Below are 15,389 nucleotides of genomic sequence, written 5' to 3'. Positions count from 1 at the left end.
ACTGGAACGTAAGCCCCCGATCAAGAAACATATCATCCTGATGCAGCCGGGAGCGGGCACCAGATTGGAGGGATTTATTGCGGGCCCATTCTCCACCCAAGTGGGGGAGAACGTTCATAATGTGGACTCGTATGTGGCACCCTTAAAGGACCCTATGTTGCTTAGGGTAGTTTTGTTACGGGAACGTAAGGCCAAGCTAGACTTATAGCACGGCACACTCTCGATGGAAGGAGAGACTATACACATGATCTTTGGCAGAGCGGAACTCCAGGACGAGGTTAGGGTTTTGTTAGCTCGGAAGGTGTGTCCCTCCGCCAGTTGTAGCTATATGCCCTTTCCGCCTCGAAAAGGAGTTGACAGCAGATTATATGGTGGCGCCCAGCATTGAGAGGCTTTCGGGCATTTTGCTGATGCCTCACACATACCATACTAGTGGGAAATCCTTCCAGATCTGCTTGGTAAACCCCTCGGATCGAGACGTGACTCTGCAGGAAGGGAGCGTGTTAGGAGCCGCGGTTGAGGCTGGACTTCATGTTCCTGTGCCTTACCTGTTTAGGGAAGTTTGTTCCCTGGCAGATAGGCCCGGAGGGGAACTGGGGACGCGGGAAGTGCCGGAACATTTAAGAGACCTGCTGGAACACTCGTCCGGGGAGCTGAGCTTGAATGAGAGAGCTCGGCTGGCAGACCTGCTGACAGAGTTCCAGGACGTACTCGCCCGTAGTGAGTTTGATTTTGGCAACTTTATGGCGCTTGAACACAAGATCGATACGGTTCTCTAAATTGGTCGCCAATTCCGCCTTTCACCATATTAAAATCCACCCACAAGACCGGAAGAAGACGGCTTTTGTGACCCGCTATAGCCTGTTTGAGTTTCTGCGCATGGGTTTCGGACTGTGCAATGCGCCCGTCACTTTCTCTAGAGCCATGAATTTGGTGTTGAGAGGTTTGGCCTCGAGTATTGTCCTTGCCTTCTTTGGTCTTGGGGCGAGATTTTGAGGACTACCTGGCCAACCTGAGGGCGGTGTTTGTGCGCTTCCGGGAATTCGACTTTAAGTTTAAGCCGAAAAAGTGTGCTTTTTCCAGCCACAGGTTCTTAGGGCGGAAGGTGAGCCAGAGCGCAGTGGAAATCGGAGATGAGCACATTGAGGCGGCGAGGGAGTGGCCAGTTCCTGCTAGTACCAAGGAGGTGGAGAAATTACTAGTGTTTGCCAATTACCACAGGGGATTCATTGCGGAGTATGCCCGCATTGTGGTGCCCCTTTACCGTGTGACTGGTAAGAAGCCCTTTGTTTGGGGAATCGAGCAGCAGGAAGCCTTTGAGGGCCTGAAGGGGGCTCTCACTAGCCCACCTGTCTTAGCCCTTCCTGTCCCAGACGGAGAATTTGTGCTGGATACTGATTCGTCCGGAGAGGTCATAGGCGCGGAGTTGTCCCAGATTCAAGGTGACCAAGAACGAACTATAGCCTATGGGAGTTTAAGCCTCTCTCACGAGCAACGGAGGTATTGTGCGACACGCAAGGAGCTGTTAGCGGTGATCCGCTTTACACGCATATTTAGGCACTATCTCTTGGGCCGGAAGTTAGTTGTGAAGACCGACCATCACAGTCTAGTGTGGCTTATGAACTTTAGGTCCCCACAGGATTAGGTGGTTAGAGGAATTCAACCGGTACTACATGGAAATCCGACATCACCCAGGCAAAAAGCACCGTAATGCGGATGGTTTGTCCCGCATCCCGATGTCATGTTGCCCGAGTTCGGACCTCGTCGTGCACCCCAAGGACCTCCCTTGCGGGGGGTGCGTCAAGGCCCACCAGTCCTGGAATGCTTTCGCTGAGGAAGTGGACGATGTGGTCCCGCTGGCCCTTCCTGGATCTTGGACCTATTCCCCACCTGGGGATGGCTGTGAGGGCGGTCAACCTGGTGCTTGCCCCCCCCCCCCCCGGAGTGGCTGTGGCTACCCCTGAGCCCTCTACGTCTGTCCCAGAGCTCTCCGTCAGTGAGACCGCCTTTGGACATGTGTCCAGCGTCCTACTTAGTCGCATTGGACCTGGCCCCCTGCCAGAGAGTTGGATTTGGAGGATGACCATTCCGCACTCAAATTCGACTTAGCAAGCAATTGCGTTCTGTTTGTGTTTTGGGCACCATGACCGAGCCCCCATCTGACTCGCAGGACTCGCGCTCCCTGATCGGCTTGACGGCGGAGATGAGCCTACACCAGTCCAGGGACTCTGACTTAAGCTTGACTGGTTTGATGGGGAGGTAGACCCGGATGAGGGAGAAATTTTCCTGTTGAATCAGGCGGTGAAGCACTATTGGATTAGTAAGCAACTCTTCACCTTAGATGATAGCAAAGTCCTGTGGAATATGAAGGAGGGACAAGATGGCACTCCAGTCAAGTTACTGGTGGTCCCCAACAATCTCAGAACAGAAGTACTGCGCATATGCCATGACGTTACAGCCGCTGGGCATCAAGGGGTAGATCGTACCAAGGCCCAACTGAGAGATCGCTTCTTCTGGTACGGTATGATGAAAGAGGCAGAGCAGTATGTCAACTGTTGTGGGTCTTGCAGCCGGAATAAGCGATCACAGCGCCATGCTAGGGCTGGCGCTCCTATGGAGAGGGTACATTTATATTTTCTTGGCCCTCTGCCAGAAACCTCTAAGGGCAATGTGTATGTTCAGGTCATGGTAGACCAGTTTACTAAGTGGGTCGAGTGCGTGCCGCTTCCCTCCCAGACTGCGGAAGTCACAGTGGCGGCAGCTGTGAACGAGTTTTTTTGCCTCATTTGGCTGCCTGTTTCAGGGCCAGAACTTTGAGAGCAAGTTGTTTGCGGCCATCTGTGAACTGTTACAGATCCATAAGGCGCGGACCACCCCCTATCGCCCCTCGGCTAATGGACAAGTCGAGAGGTACAATCGGACCTTGATGGATGCAGTCCGATGTTACATTGACAAAGCGCAAGATCACTGGGATGACCACCTAGTCCAAAGAGCGGGCGCTTTGTGCTCAGCAGTCAACAGATATGCCGGTTTTACAGCCAACCGACTCATGCTACTCAGGGAGATCAACATGCCAGCAGACCTGATGTTCGACCTCCCACCTCCCTGGACATGACCCGGACCGTCTCCCAACCTTATTTAGGCGGGCACTGGCAGCGCCCTGTTGTCCTTCTCTGGCGGGCTTCGGCCCTGCCTACCTGGTTTTCGCCCTGGAGGAGTGCCTCTGGGCAGGGTGTTAGGCACCCACCTTGAATAAACTTCACTCCCACGTTCATGCCAGTGTAGGCTGTGGACCCCGTCCTTTCGTAGAAACAGGGGGAGTGTAATAGATGGGGCAAGCCGTTATGGGAACGACTCGCCCGGCTGCCGGGATGACGTAGGCCGTGCGCGGGTTTTGCGCACGGTCTAGCTACATGTGTCCCTCGAGAAGCTGATGCGGAATGAGCTAACTGATTGCATCCATCAACCGAGCAGAGACCAAAGAACGAGGTGAGCCTTCCTCTGGAGAAGAACCTATTTACTTGTGTATTACTTAATAAATACGACAATATTGTCAAAATGCTATTTGAAATGAAAACAGCGCTGTACTTGATTGTTTCCTAATGTGTTTTATCTTAGTGTTGGTTATTGGTTCTACTTCATTTTAGTGTTGAAAGTATTGGAGAATGTTTTCTAACTCATTCATATTTTTCAATCCATTCCAGTAAACAGCAATTTTTGAACAGACGCCTTGAAATGTTCTATTGGAATTCTTTTACAGAATTTAGATCTAGGGGTATTTTGGAATCCAGTGTTTTCCTCCTTGCCGTAAATATTGGCACCAGGGCGCAGTGGCTGTTCCCATTCTCTACCCAGAGTTCCGTGCGAGCTACTCGCACTAAGTGAAGCTTGCGTAACGCGCCCACTGTTGAGAAATTGTGGCTGTCCCTTTCACACAAGGAATTGATGACACATTGTTCTGTAGAGACCCGGGCCCAGAATTCTTCACAAAATAGTTTAGTCAGATAAAGGAATGCGTATCTACAGTGTTCAAAATATTTGTGCAAACTCTCGATCTGTGTATCATCAGCCATGTTGATTCTGATTTGGGTATTCCTTTTTTATGGTCCAAAATATTGCATTGTGGGCTGAGTATATACTTGAGAAAAGTTGTGATGACATGGCCTGATCGATATAAGTCAGAATGCAAAACCTCAGTTAAAGTTCAAAACTGAATACATGTAAATGAATTCATAAACATAGGCAGTATGTGATAAATAATACATTTAAATTTATATGATCAACTGTCCAAGATAAAAAGTTCAAACATTCAAAATTCATAGACCACAGATACAGGTACTAATAAAAAGTGAATCAATGATTCCAAATCATTGTATGTACAAAGAAAATACTATATATTAGTACGCGTTTCATCGATTTGCTTTGAATCACAGGGCTAAGCCCGTTTTGGGCTTGAACTCTGTGGTACCATAAATGTATATATATGTAGATCTATATTTATGGTATCAGAGAGTTCGGGCCCAAAGCGGGCTTAGCACCAGTGATTTGATCCAATGATTCAAAACTTTATAAAATAAAGAACTTTTATGATTAGTTGTTCAAACTTTGAATGGTATAGAAGACACATCACTGCTGGAAGTTTGTAGGTAGAGAAGTTTCTCAGTTGAATCAATGTGTAAAAATACAAATTTCAGTCATCTTCTGTCCATCTACACAAATTTTGAAATGATGTTTTACTGAATGTAAACTATCAATCTCTACCCAGAGTTATCGTTCCGTACACTCACGTACACCTCTGTCAACGTCTCAAACGTTTTACAAGATTTTTGTAAAATGGCACGTATGCTCAAATAAAGTATGGTTTTGACTTTAGTTACAAAAATATACGTAAATAAATAAATATTGAGCAGATGTCAAGTCTTTTTGTGACACAAGAAGCATTGATTTGGGTTGAAACGTGGATATTGGGTAGTTCTATTGCACCAGGCCTAGACATAGGTACATATACAGTAATGGAAAAAAATCTACAAATAGTTTCTTGTCCAACATTTTCTCAATATTTTATAAAGTAGTTCTTAGATTTATTACCCGTAAAAAAAAAAGTGGATTTACATGTGGAATAACATTGCTTATTTTGAGACGTTAACAGAGGTGTAAGTGAGAGCAAGGAACGACAACTCTGGGTAGAGATTGGTAAACTATGATACATACGGGAAACGTAAGATAAAGTCTATGTACCGGTTTTTAAAAAAAAAATCTTTCTTTCAAATTAAAGGATATCATTATTATCAAATCCCGTGGGATCCGGGTTAGAATAGGTCCTCGGTACCCCTTACTTGTCGTAAGAGGCGACTAAATGGGGCGGTCCTTCGGATGAGACCGCGAAAACTGAGGCCCCATGTCAGAGCAGGTGTGGCACGATAAAGATCCCTCCCTGCTCAAAGGCCGTAAGTGCCGAGCATAGGCCTAAATTTTGCAGCCCTTCACCGGCAATGGTGACGTCTCCATATGAGTGAAAAATTCTCGCGCGGGACGTTAATCATACAATATAAAACCAGCCAACATTATAATTTGATACTGTAAGGTTAAGAAAAACTCAGGTTTAAAAAAGGAGGTGGGTCCAAATTAACTTATGCTGAATATCACATACATTTCAGCCTTTGCAATGGCCTTCATTCAATAAAATAAATCCCATAATATTTTTTGTTAATTGTTAGATGCCTAATTTGATACTATTATAAAAATCTGGTAATTTACTATTTCAAACAACCAATAGTTAAATCTCCAATAAATTTACTGGAAAGAGTATAATGTCAGCATTACTTGGAAATAGTTTAATGTGAGAAGCACTAGTGATGCGTTTAATGATTACAACTTTTCGGTTACTTTTGTGTGATATTTTCCCGCTTTGATTTGCATGTTTCGTGTCACTATTGATAATGTGCTTTTTTATGAATTTGGAAATAATTAGTCTTACTTTTTACTGAAATACTTGTATTTCTATAGTTTACAGGTACCTTACATGTTCTTCCCCATACCGATTGATATCAACATGTATTCGTTTTCGCCAAAATAATAATAATTAAAAAACCCTAAAAATATGGTCGTTAAAAATATCTCTTGTAAATATACATCAAATTTCAGTATTGATGTGGTGTGTCTATTTCAATAGATACCACATATAATACTGAAAGGCTGTGGGTGACAATCATGCTTCCTTCACTGTAAAACTACAACCAATCGGTGATCTGTATATAACCAAGTGCCTTGTTGTGCAAGGTGTACTTCTTCCTTATACCGTACTATTCATATGTCATTTTATGGAACAATGTATGTTTTCAGTTAGGTTAGAAATGTCCAATAGTTATAGTCTTTTCATCAGAAGTTCCGTATTTGTGAAACACAAATATCCCGGAAATTTTTTTGGTGACTTCGATGATTATTACATTACATCAAAATCCTCGATCTTTTCATAAATCGTTTTGGAATTCGTATTCGGGAGTGGCATACGTTTTAATTTAGATTTTTTTTTAAAAATCAGCAGTATATAAAATACTTGTTACAAGTTAGTCCGAGATAGAACAACTCGGGAGTCCAAGGTAACATGAAAGGGGATACAAGTAGCGATGATTCCACAACGCCGTGCTCTGTACACGAAGTGGATTCAACTTTAGACATTGTCATCGTGTACACCCAAACCGACGAAGCGGAAGCAAATGAACTTAAAGAACATTTAGAATGCAATATTTTGGACCATAAAAAGAAGGATATCCAAATAAGAATCAACATGGCTGATGATACACAGATCGAGAGTTTGCACAAATATTTTGAACACTGTAAATACGCATTCCTTTATCTGACTAAACTATTTTGTGAAGAATTCTGGGCCCGGGTCTCTACAGAACAATGTGTCATCAATTCCTTGTATGAAAGGAACAGCTACTGCGCCCTGGTGCCAATTTTTACGGCAAGGAAGAAAACACTGGATTTCAAAATACCCTTAAGTCTAAATTGTGTGAAAGGGCTCCAATATTGGGATGAACACGAATATTTCAAAGCGTCGGTTGAAAAATTACTGTTCCCTGGAATGGATTGACAAATTAGTTAGAAAACCAAGTTTTTTTTTATATTTTTTCAACTAAATAATTAACCAACATGAAAATAAAACACACTAAGTAACAATCAAGGACAGTGCTGTTTTCATTTCAAATACCATTTTGACAATATATTCAAAAGTCACGTCATTTTTTGTAATACATGTACGAGCGTTAGTGAACGTTATTTAGAAATACATATTTTAAAAACCACATTTGAAGTAGTTCCACCCACCTGTGACGTCATAAGATTTTGAAAAATCAATGATTTATTTAGATTTATGCATGATAGGAACATATATTTTGTTGGGGTCTTTTCCAATATTTGTTGAAAAAAAATCTTGTTAAGCAAATTATTTCAAAAATTTTAGTTATGTATGAATGTAATCAATGATATGTTTCAAAATATTGAATTAAAGGGTAATAGCTCTGTGCTCATGGAATTTTTTATCAAGTCCATTGTGCAATAGATTTCCTATATTTTTCACAAACATTTTGTATATTTTTGTAAAGAAACAGTTTCATGAAATTATTACGATGCTATCATATCGTTAAAACTTGCAATTTTCTAAAGTTGATATATGATTCAATTTATGTATGTCTCGCTTCTTAAAAAGTGCGATGACCTATATAGTCTATTTGATAATTAATTCGTGATTATTAGTCTAATAAATTGAAATAAATACACTTTTATCAGATAATGATGCGAGTTTGGAGTTATCTTTCTTTGAGTTGATTTAGGTCATGGTAGCTCAGTGGTAATTTCAGTTCGAGATTCGGTTCGACTAGATATTTGGACTGACGTGTTCACCGAGTCTTCTGGAAATTTACAATCAGCTTCGACCTATTCTTGCAATTAATATGCACTTATGTGACACTGATGTTCGCTTCAATTTCTAGGGAGCAATCGCACATTCTCGAGCTTTTCCGGCAAGCAGAAAAACAACTTCGAATGTATTTCGATAACCTCCATTTTTAGATTAAATCAAAATACGAATAAAAAATATTTATCACCTTTTTTTCAGTAAATGTTTACTAGAATTGGTATTTCCCATAGTAAGTCCAAAAACATGTTAACCACACATTACCGTCCTCTGTGTATATAAATACATGTACAGTAGTTGATATTTATTTCTGTCTCTGGACTATGCATTTCCTCTCAATAGAAAGGTGAAGATAACAGTGATCAATCTCCTATCAAAATACAAAATTACGACTAGGGCAAACAATGACCCCTGGACATACCAGAGGTGGGATCATTTACTTAGGAGAAGTAAGCATCCCCTGTCGACGGGCTACACCCTCTGTCTTGCATGATCAGGTAAACGGACAATCTCTACCCAGAGTTATCGTTCCTTACACGCACTTACACCTCTGTTAACGTCTCAATGGTTTTACAAGATTTTTGTAAAATGGCACGTATGCTCAAATAAAGTATGGTTTTGACTTCAGTTACAAAAAAATATACGTAAATAAATAAATATTGAGCAGATATCAAGTCTTGTTGTGACACAAGAAACATTGATTTGAGTTGAAACGTGGATATTGGGTAGTTCTATTGCACCAGGCCTATACATAGGTACATGAAGAATATATAGTAATGGGGAAAAATCTACAAATAGTTGCTTGTCCTACATTTTCTCGATATTTTATAAAATAGTTCTAATTTTATTACCCGTAAAAAAAAGTGGATTTACATGTGGAATAACATTGCTTATTATGAGTTTCGGTCCATTTTTAGTTAATAACAAGTGACCCTGATAGGAAATACTTTACTTTATGTTTTTCTTACTTACATCGGTACTGTGTTTTGGCATACATGAAATACATATAAATTACCATTTCAACAACTTACTTACTTACTTACTGGATACTGTTAGTGATTGTTATCACATCAGTGCCGCTATGGTATATTTCAACAACTCATTCATTTAAAATTAAAAACCATTATTTGTGTAATTTCTTTATCATTGTTACTTTCTTTTATTTCTATGTGAAATTCATCAAATCCACGATACTTTTTTCCTATATTGCTCTGTTTACCTGAAACTACGGAATCCGATAGGTGCCAGGGTATAGAATTAATATTCATTTAATTTATATGGTGGCCGCAAGTTATTCAAAACTCAAACTCTCTCTCTCTCTCTCTCTCTCTCTCTCTCTCTCCTAAAATGAAAGGGATGCAATCTCCCTCTCCAATTCTTACATGTAGTAATATTTATGTGATTTACAATTAAAAACATTATTGTTTGTCGATTGTGTTGTTTATTTACAAAGTTATATGATATCATTTGTCGACAGATTCACGCACGAAAAAAATAGTGTGTACTTAATATACCAACTTATCAGGCGCGTAGAACCAGGGGGCTGCCCCTCCATTTTTGACAACGTTCATTTTCCGTTAATCGATCTCACATGCAAACTAAGTTATTTTCACATGTAAAATAAGATATATTGGCGCATTGGTCTCTATCTCATTCTATTGGTAGTAGTAATGCATGATAAAAATGTAATAATAAATGAACTGATTAATTTTCTAATGTACCTTATGTACCACATATAATGTGGTTTGAGCGAATAAATGAACTTTATTTTCACTGGCTTTCACAGAATAGCTGAAAAAGCAACAAAAGCATTGTATGAAGTTTTGAAAAGAGGAAGATTACATAATCTATCAGTACAGCGCCAACTTGATTTATTCGATAAGATTGTACAACCTATGTTGTTATACGGATGTGAAGTCTGGGGATTTTCCAATAATGCAATTATAGAAAGAGTTCATTTCAAGTTTTGCAAGCTTTTACTACATTTAAAACAATCAACGCTAGATTTCAGGATATATGGTGAACTTGGTCGATACCTTAAGGAAATCCAAATTAAAACGCGCATGATATCCTACTGGTCAAAATTAATTAGTGGAAAAGAAACAAAGATTGCAAATTCGCTTTATAAGTTTGGATTTATCATAAATCAAGAAATAAAGGGAAAATCGATTGGATTGAAAATATTTTTTAAAATTTGAACTCTTGTGGACTTTCAAACATTTGGTTTTATCAAACCCCATGTAATGCAAGGTGGTTAAAGGCTAAAGTGAAACTAACATTAATTGATCACTTCAAACAAAATTGGCACTCTACGCTTCAAATTTCACCAAAAGCATTAAACTACAGAATTTATAAAGATGAACTGAAATTGGAGAATCATCGTAATTTTTTATCAAAAAAGGAAGCGATTACATATTGTAGATTTCGAACATGCAATCACCATCTACCGATTGAAAGTGGGCGTTGGATTAACATACCAAGAGAGGATCGAATATGTACATACTGTAATTTACAAGAGATTGGAGATGAATTTCATTATGTACTCCACTGTGATCTGTGATGCAATACAAGAACAAAGAAATTTTTATCACCTAAACAAATAAAAAAAATAAATTTTTTTTTAAAGAAAACTCTGTACTTTCATTAAGAAAATAAATAAAATGTACTCCCCTACCTAGAATGCCCATGCTTCAAATTAATAATAACACGGGGTTTTTTTTCTAACTTGATAAATACTTTATTACACGCATGTATTATTTACTAAATGTATATATATATAACAGCTTTTTGTCTTTATATCTCTGTATACCATTGCATAATGGTGATGAGATCCAATAAACTGAATTGAAGGCGGACGTCGTATCTTCAAGGAATATCATAATTTAACAAACCATCGGTAGATCCAGGAATTTGTGAAGGGGGGGGGGTCTAGCCCTTGATCTTTTAGGTACTTTTCACAACCTCCACCCCTACCCCTTTGTACCCTTTGCTTGTGTACATAGCATCATAGGGGAGATCTTGAGATAGTTTTTATACACGAAAATGTTTAGTTTATTTACTACTTGTTTTCAAAGTTCTAGTCATTCTAATCGCCATATTTAGATCGGATTTTGCAATGAAATAATTAAAAAAAAAAACTGATTTAAAGGTTAGTGTGGCTGGGGGCCGCGTAGGCCCCCAGAAGCTCTGGGGTAAATGGTGCAAAATCTTGCATTCTGAGCATTTCCTGGCACTTCTTTTTCACTTTCAAATTGTCTATACTTCTTAAGCAAAACTTTTATGTTACATATACATTTTAAGAATTCTTAAGCGATACTTACATATCACGAAAATATCGTAAATATATATCAGTGTGTCGTCTTATTTATCCTAGAATTAAATGATACATGTAAGTATCCACCTTTCATATCATTTTGACTCAAAGACTCGTTAAGATTGAATAACTCTTTAAGATTTTGGTCTGTAAAAAGGGGGGTGCGGACCCCCCTCCCCCCCCCCTCCCCCTTTGGATCCGCCCTTGCAAAGTCTGATCTGCTCGAGCAGTTGATACATTGTGATGCCTCTGATCAAACACCATCTAGTAGATTTTGCATTAGATATAATGAATAAGAAATATCTATTCAGGAAAACTACCTACATGTATTCCAATAAAATACATATTTCATTAATAAGTACTTAAAGGGACTGGTTCACGGTTTTATCAAATATTTTATTTTTTTTTAATTTTGATGTTAAACATTAGAAATATAACTTATTTGATGTTGACAACCAAAATTTGGACCTTCTGAATGAAAGGATAAGAGCAATATTTCAGACTTATCTCTGTGAACGTTTATGTTCACAAACAAACCAGTGAAATGTTAATTTTGTAATTTAAAGCATCTTAATTTTACACAGTCACAATTTCAACTTTTAAATGACACATTTTACCTAAAGAAGACGTAAAATGTAATAGATCTATATATGTATAATAAACGTGGACCGATATCCATTTATTTTGAAAACTTCATGAACAAAACAAACAATAGACTCTATATATTGAGCTTCTCTCATAACATATATAAACCTTAAATTTTTTGTGAAATTTTTTCAACACATTAGACAGTAGATTTTGATAATTAAAAACGAAAAACAAAATTTTTGGGGAGGAAGGATCGTGAATCAGTCCCTTTAATGATATTCATTTTCTGTGTACTAAGGATGGTGCAGGATGTCATTGTAATGTGACTAATGCACTCAACATAAAATGCCTGTTATAAAGCTTCGTTGTACTTGTTGATGTATATTTCACGCAGGGAGAGGGCTGAAATAGGATATATACCTGCTGCCCAATCCCGTTCACTTATTTGTTTAAATTAAATATTTCACGCACATATTACATTGCAAATTCATATAGGCCTACTTTTGAATATTGCATTAATTGCATTTAAACAATGAAAAAAAAATCTTTAAACTTCTTAAATATCTGACACGTATGATACAATTAATAACTATACAAATGTTCGGGGGGGGGGGGGTCCATTAAATTACATACTATAAATTAATTTCATTGTTTTCTAAAGCTTTGAAAAACTACAGATCTAAATAATACAATATCCATCATACCTTTAAGCGATGTAATAAAAGTTTATCTAAAATATGATTCAAGGAGGAAAGAGCAAATCGTCAACAGTTTACATGGACAAGTTATTTCTCGCAATCTCCTTGACCCACTTTATGCAAGATCTATATTTATCCGAGTGAAAATTTTCTCGATCGCAATAGAATTTTCTCTAAAGATAATCGTACCTTCGGTTTACCTTTACTAAATCTAATATCTACAAATACAGAGACATTTTCAAAAATTATGACAAGTAAGACTTAAGATTTTTCGGTTAAATAATAACCATGTAAATACTGAAAGCAGAAAATAAAACAAATCAAGAGTTACCTTCTCTTTAATATATATCGTATTGGCGATTGTTCAAAACGATTTACAATTTTCCTTTGATAACAACCATGTAAAAACTCTTTTTTAATTATAATTTTTATCATTCTATTTTTTTAAATATATATATATATTTTTTTTAAGGTTGCAGTCCCTGACCATGGTCCTAGTCTAAACAAAAGACAGGGAGCGCCGCGCTGCAGTGTACCATTATATAGCCTATACGTGTATGTTCACATTCACCATGGTCCTAGTCTAAACAAAAGACAGGGAGCGCCGCGCTGCAGTGTACCATTATATAGCCTATACGTGTATGTTCACATTCAACGCCGCCGATTCCTTGAAAATTAACACAGAAGACGTCCACCAATAATTTCCGCATTTTGACAATAAAGCTAAAAATAAATATTAGCATTTCAAAATGTGCTTATTTTGCTTTATCTTGCTATCAAAACAATTTATCTGGATGGGGAATTTCAGAAATAAAATTAAAGCAGGAAGATGAAAATCCCCAGCCATTTCCGATAAAATCAGTTCGCCTTTCCGTAATATGTATCAAAGAATTTCTACTACGAGACATGGCAAGTATACTGATATTAAAAGATTCATTTTTGTGTTACATATATGTATGCATATATATATATATATATATATATATATATATATATATATGGGGGGTGTATTTATCTATTCTGGCTTTTTCTTTTGTTTATTTGTTCTTTTTTTAACTGTTTTGTTTGTTGGTTTTTTGTTGTTGTTGTTTTTTTGTTTTTGTTTTTGTTTTTTGTTTTTTAGTTTTGTTTTGTTTTGTTTTTTGTTTTTGTTTTTTGCATGATTGGTTGTTTTGTTTTGTTTTGTTTTTTGGTTTTTTTAATTTTTTTTTTTTTAATTTTGCTTTTGCACGTCATTAAGCTAACTTTACATAAATACTTCTTTTTTTTTATGCGATAACGTTAACTTTACAGCAGGCGTATCAGCCCTCGGAGGGGGCTAGGGAAATGTATAAGGGTATCATTTTAAGACAAATTAAACATTTGATTTTTAGGTACTCCTGTCCCAAAACGAATCGCTTCATCATGAAAAACTTTGGGATGCTATAGTCGTCTACAATCAAAATGACAAAGACAAGGCCAAAGAATTTATATCATACTTAAAGACAGACGTCCTCAGGGAGGAAACAAGTTTCCAGATTGCTTTGTTTGATGACCCTCAGATTTCTAGCCTGGAGGAGGCATTCCTGACCAGTTCTGCTACATTTGTATTTCTGACTAAAGATTTCTGCGAATGTGACTGGCCGGTGTTTTCAAGCAATCGAGTGGTGATGGAGTCACTTTATACAAAATCACCTTGCACTATTGTGCCTGTAATTTTACCGAATGATTTGAATGGGAATCTAAAAATTCCAATGGGTTTAAAATGCATGAAACAACTTCGACTGAATTTTGAAGATGAATTTGTCAAAGAAAGTGTTTATAGATTTTTGACGGTCAAAATTCGACAGCGTCTATCAAAAATAACAGAACATTGAATACATGGGCGATTCATTCCGTGAAATTCTTAAAATCGTAACTATGGCACGAAATATTAATTGCAAATCTCTGGCATTACTAACCTACTAAAAATGGCAGCAAAATATTGCAGAACACTATGTAATATTCATTTAACTAATTTTTTGTGATTTAAGATATACATATATTTAATAGCTTTATATATTTATGCTACTGTATTTATAACTATTAAAATGTGTTTAAAAACAGAAACCAATTATTGATTTACCGTTTTTATTCTCATTTGTTTTATGTTAGCTAGCACTTGTACCAAATAATTTTTTGCTGTCGATGCAGTATTACAGACTGACAAAACATTACCGTATATTATATATATGTATATATATATATATGTATATATATATATATATATATATATATATATATATATATATATATATATATTATTGTTAAATCTTTTTTGTTTGTCATGGAAGGATCAATTGATCAGGTTGTTGACAATAAGTTAATTTTACTTAGACTATAAATAATTTATTCAACACAGAAGTATAATTTATGCGATTTTGTTTGGAATTTTGCAAAAATAAACACCAAACTGATTTTTTAAAAAGAAATTATAATCAATGTTTTTAATTTATGTTATTGGTGATATAATCGTAAATAAACAATGTTCTTGTAAACGTTCTGGACATGCGACACAACCTTTACAAAAACATTTTTAATGACATCTTGTCCTCACTCATCAACGTTGAAAGCGTTTGGTTTAGTTCATATTTTACTTCAATGCTTCAAAAAAATATTTTTTTTTAAATTAAACAATATTTATTCAATAATTTGATGGGATTGAGCTGCAGGTTAAAGCCTGTATGAGCCCGCTTTCTAATACCGAGTAGTTACCACAAAGTTCACGAACACCATGCTCTTATGATAGCCAAGATAATTTGATTTTATTGCATCTTTAATACCCAAGAATAACAGGGGGAAAAACAAAACAAAAAAACAAGAGGCCCAAGGGCCACATCGTTCACCTGAGTCA

General features: G+C 37.3%; 1 protein-coding gene across 1 annotated transcript; it reads left to right on the top strand.

The window, feature by feature from the left end:
- Window positions 1-13,193: 13,193 nt before the first annotated feature.
- LOC125681164 (uncharacterized) lies at window positions 13,194-14,609 on the top strand. The gene is made up of 2 exons (XM_048921118.2): window positions 13,194-13,426; window positions 13,891-14,609. The coding sequence occupies exons 1-2, from the start codon at window positions 13,424-13,426 to the stop codon at window positions 14,371-14,373; spliced, it is 486 nt and encodes a 161-aa protein (XP_048777075.1). The 5' UTR covers window positions 13,194-13,423; the 3' UTR covers window positions 14,374-14,609.
- Window positions 14,610-15,389: the final 780 nt, after the last annotated feature.

The sequence above is a fragment of the Ostrea edulis genome, chromosome 2, assembly GCF_947568905.1.
Source record: "Ostrea edulis chromosome 2, xbOstEdul1.1, whole genome shotgun sequence".
Classification (NCBI taxonomy): Eukaryota; Metazoa; Mollusca; class Bivalvia; order Ostreida; family Ostreidae; genus Ostrea; species Ostrea edulis.
Note: the sequence above shows the minus strand (reverse complement) of the source record. Positions and strands in the feature narration are given on the sequence as shown.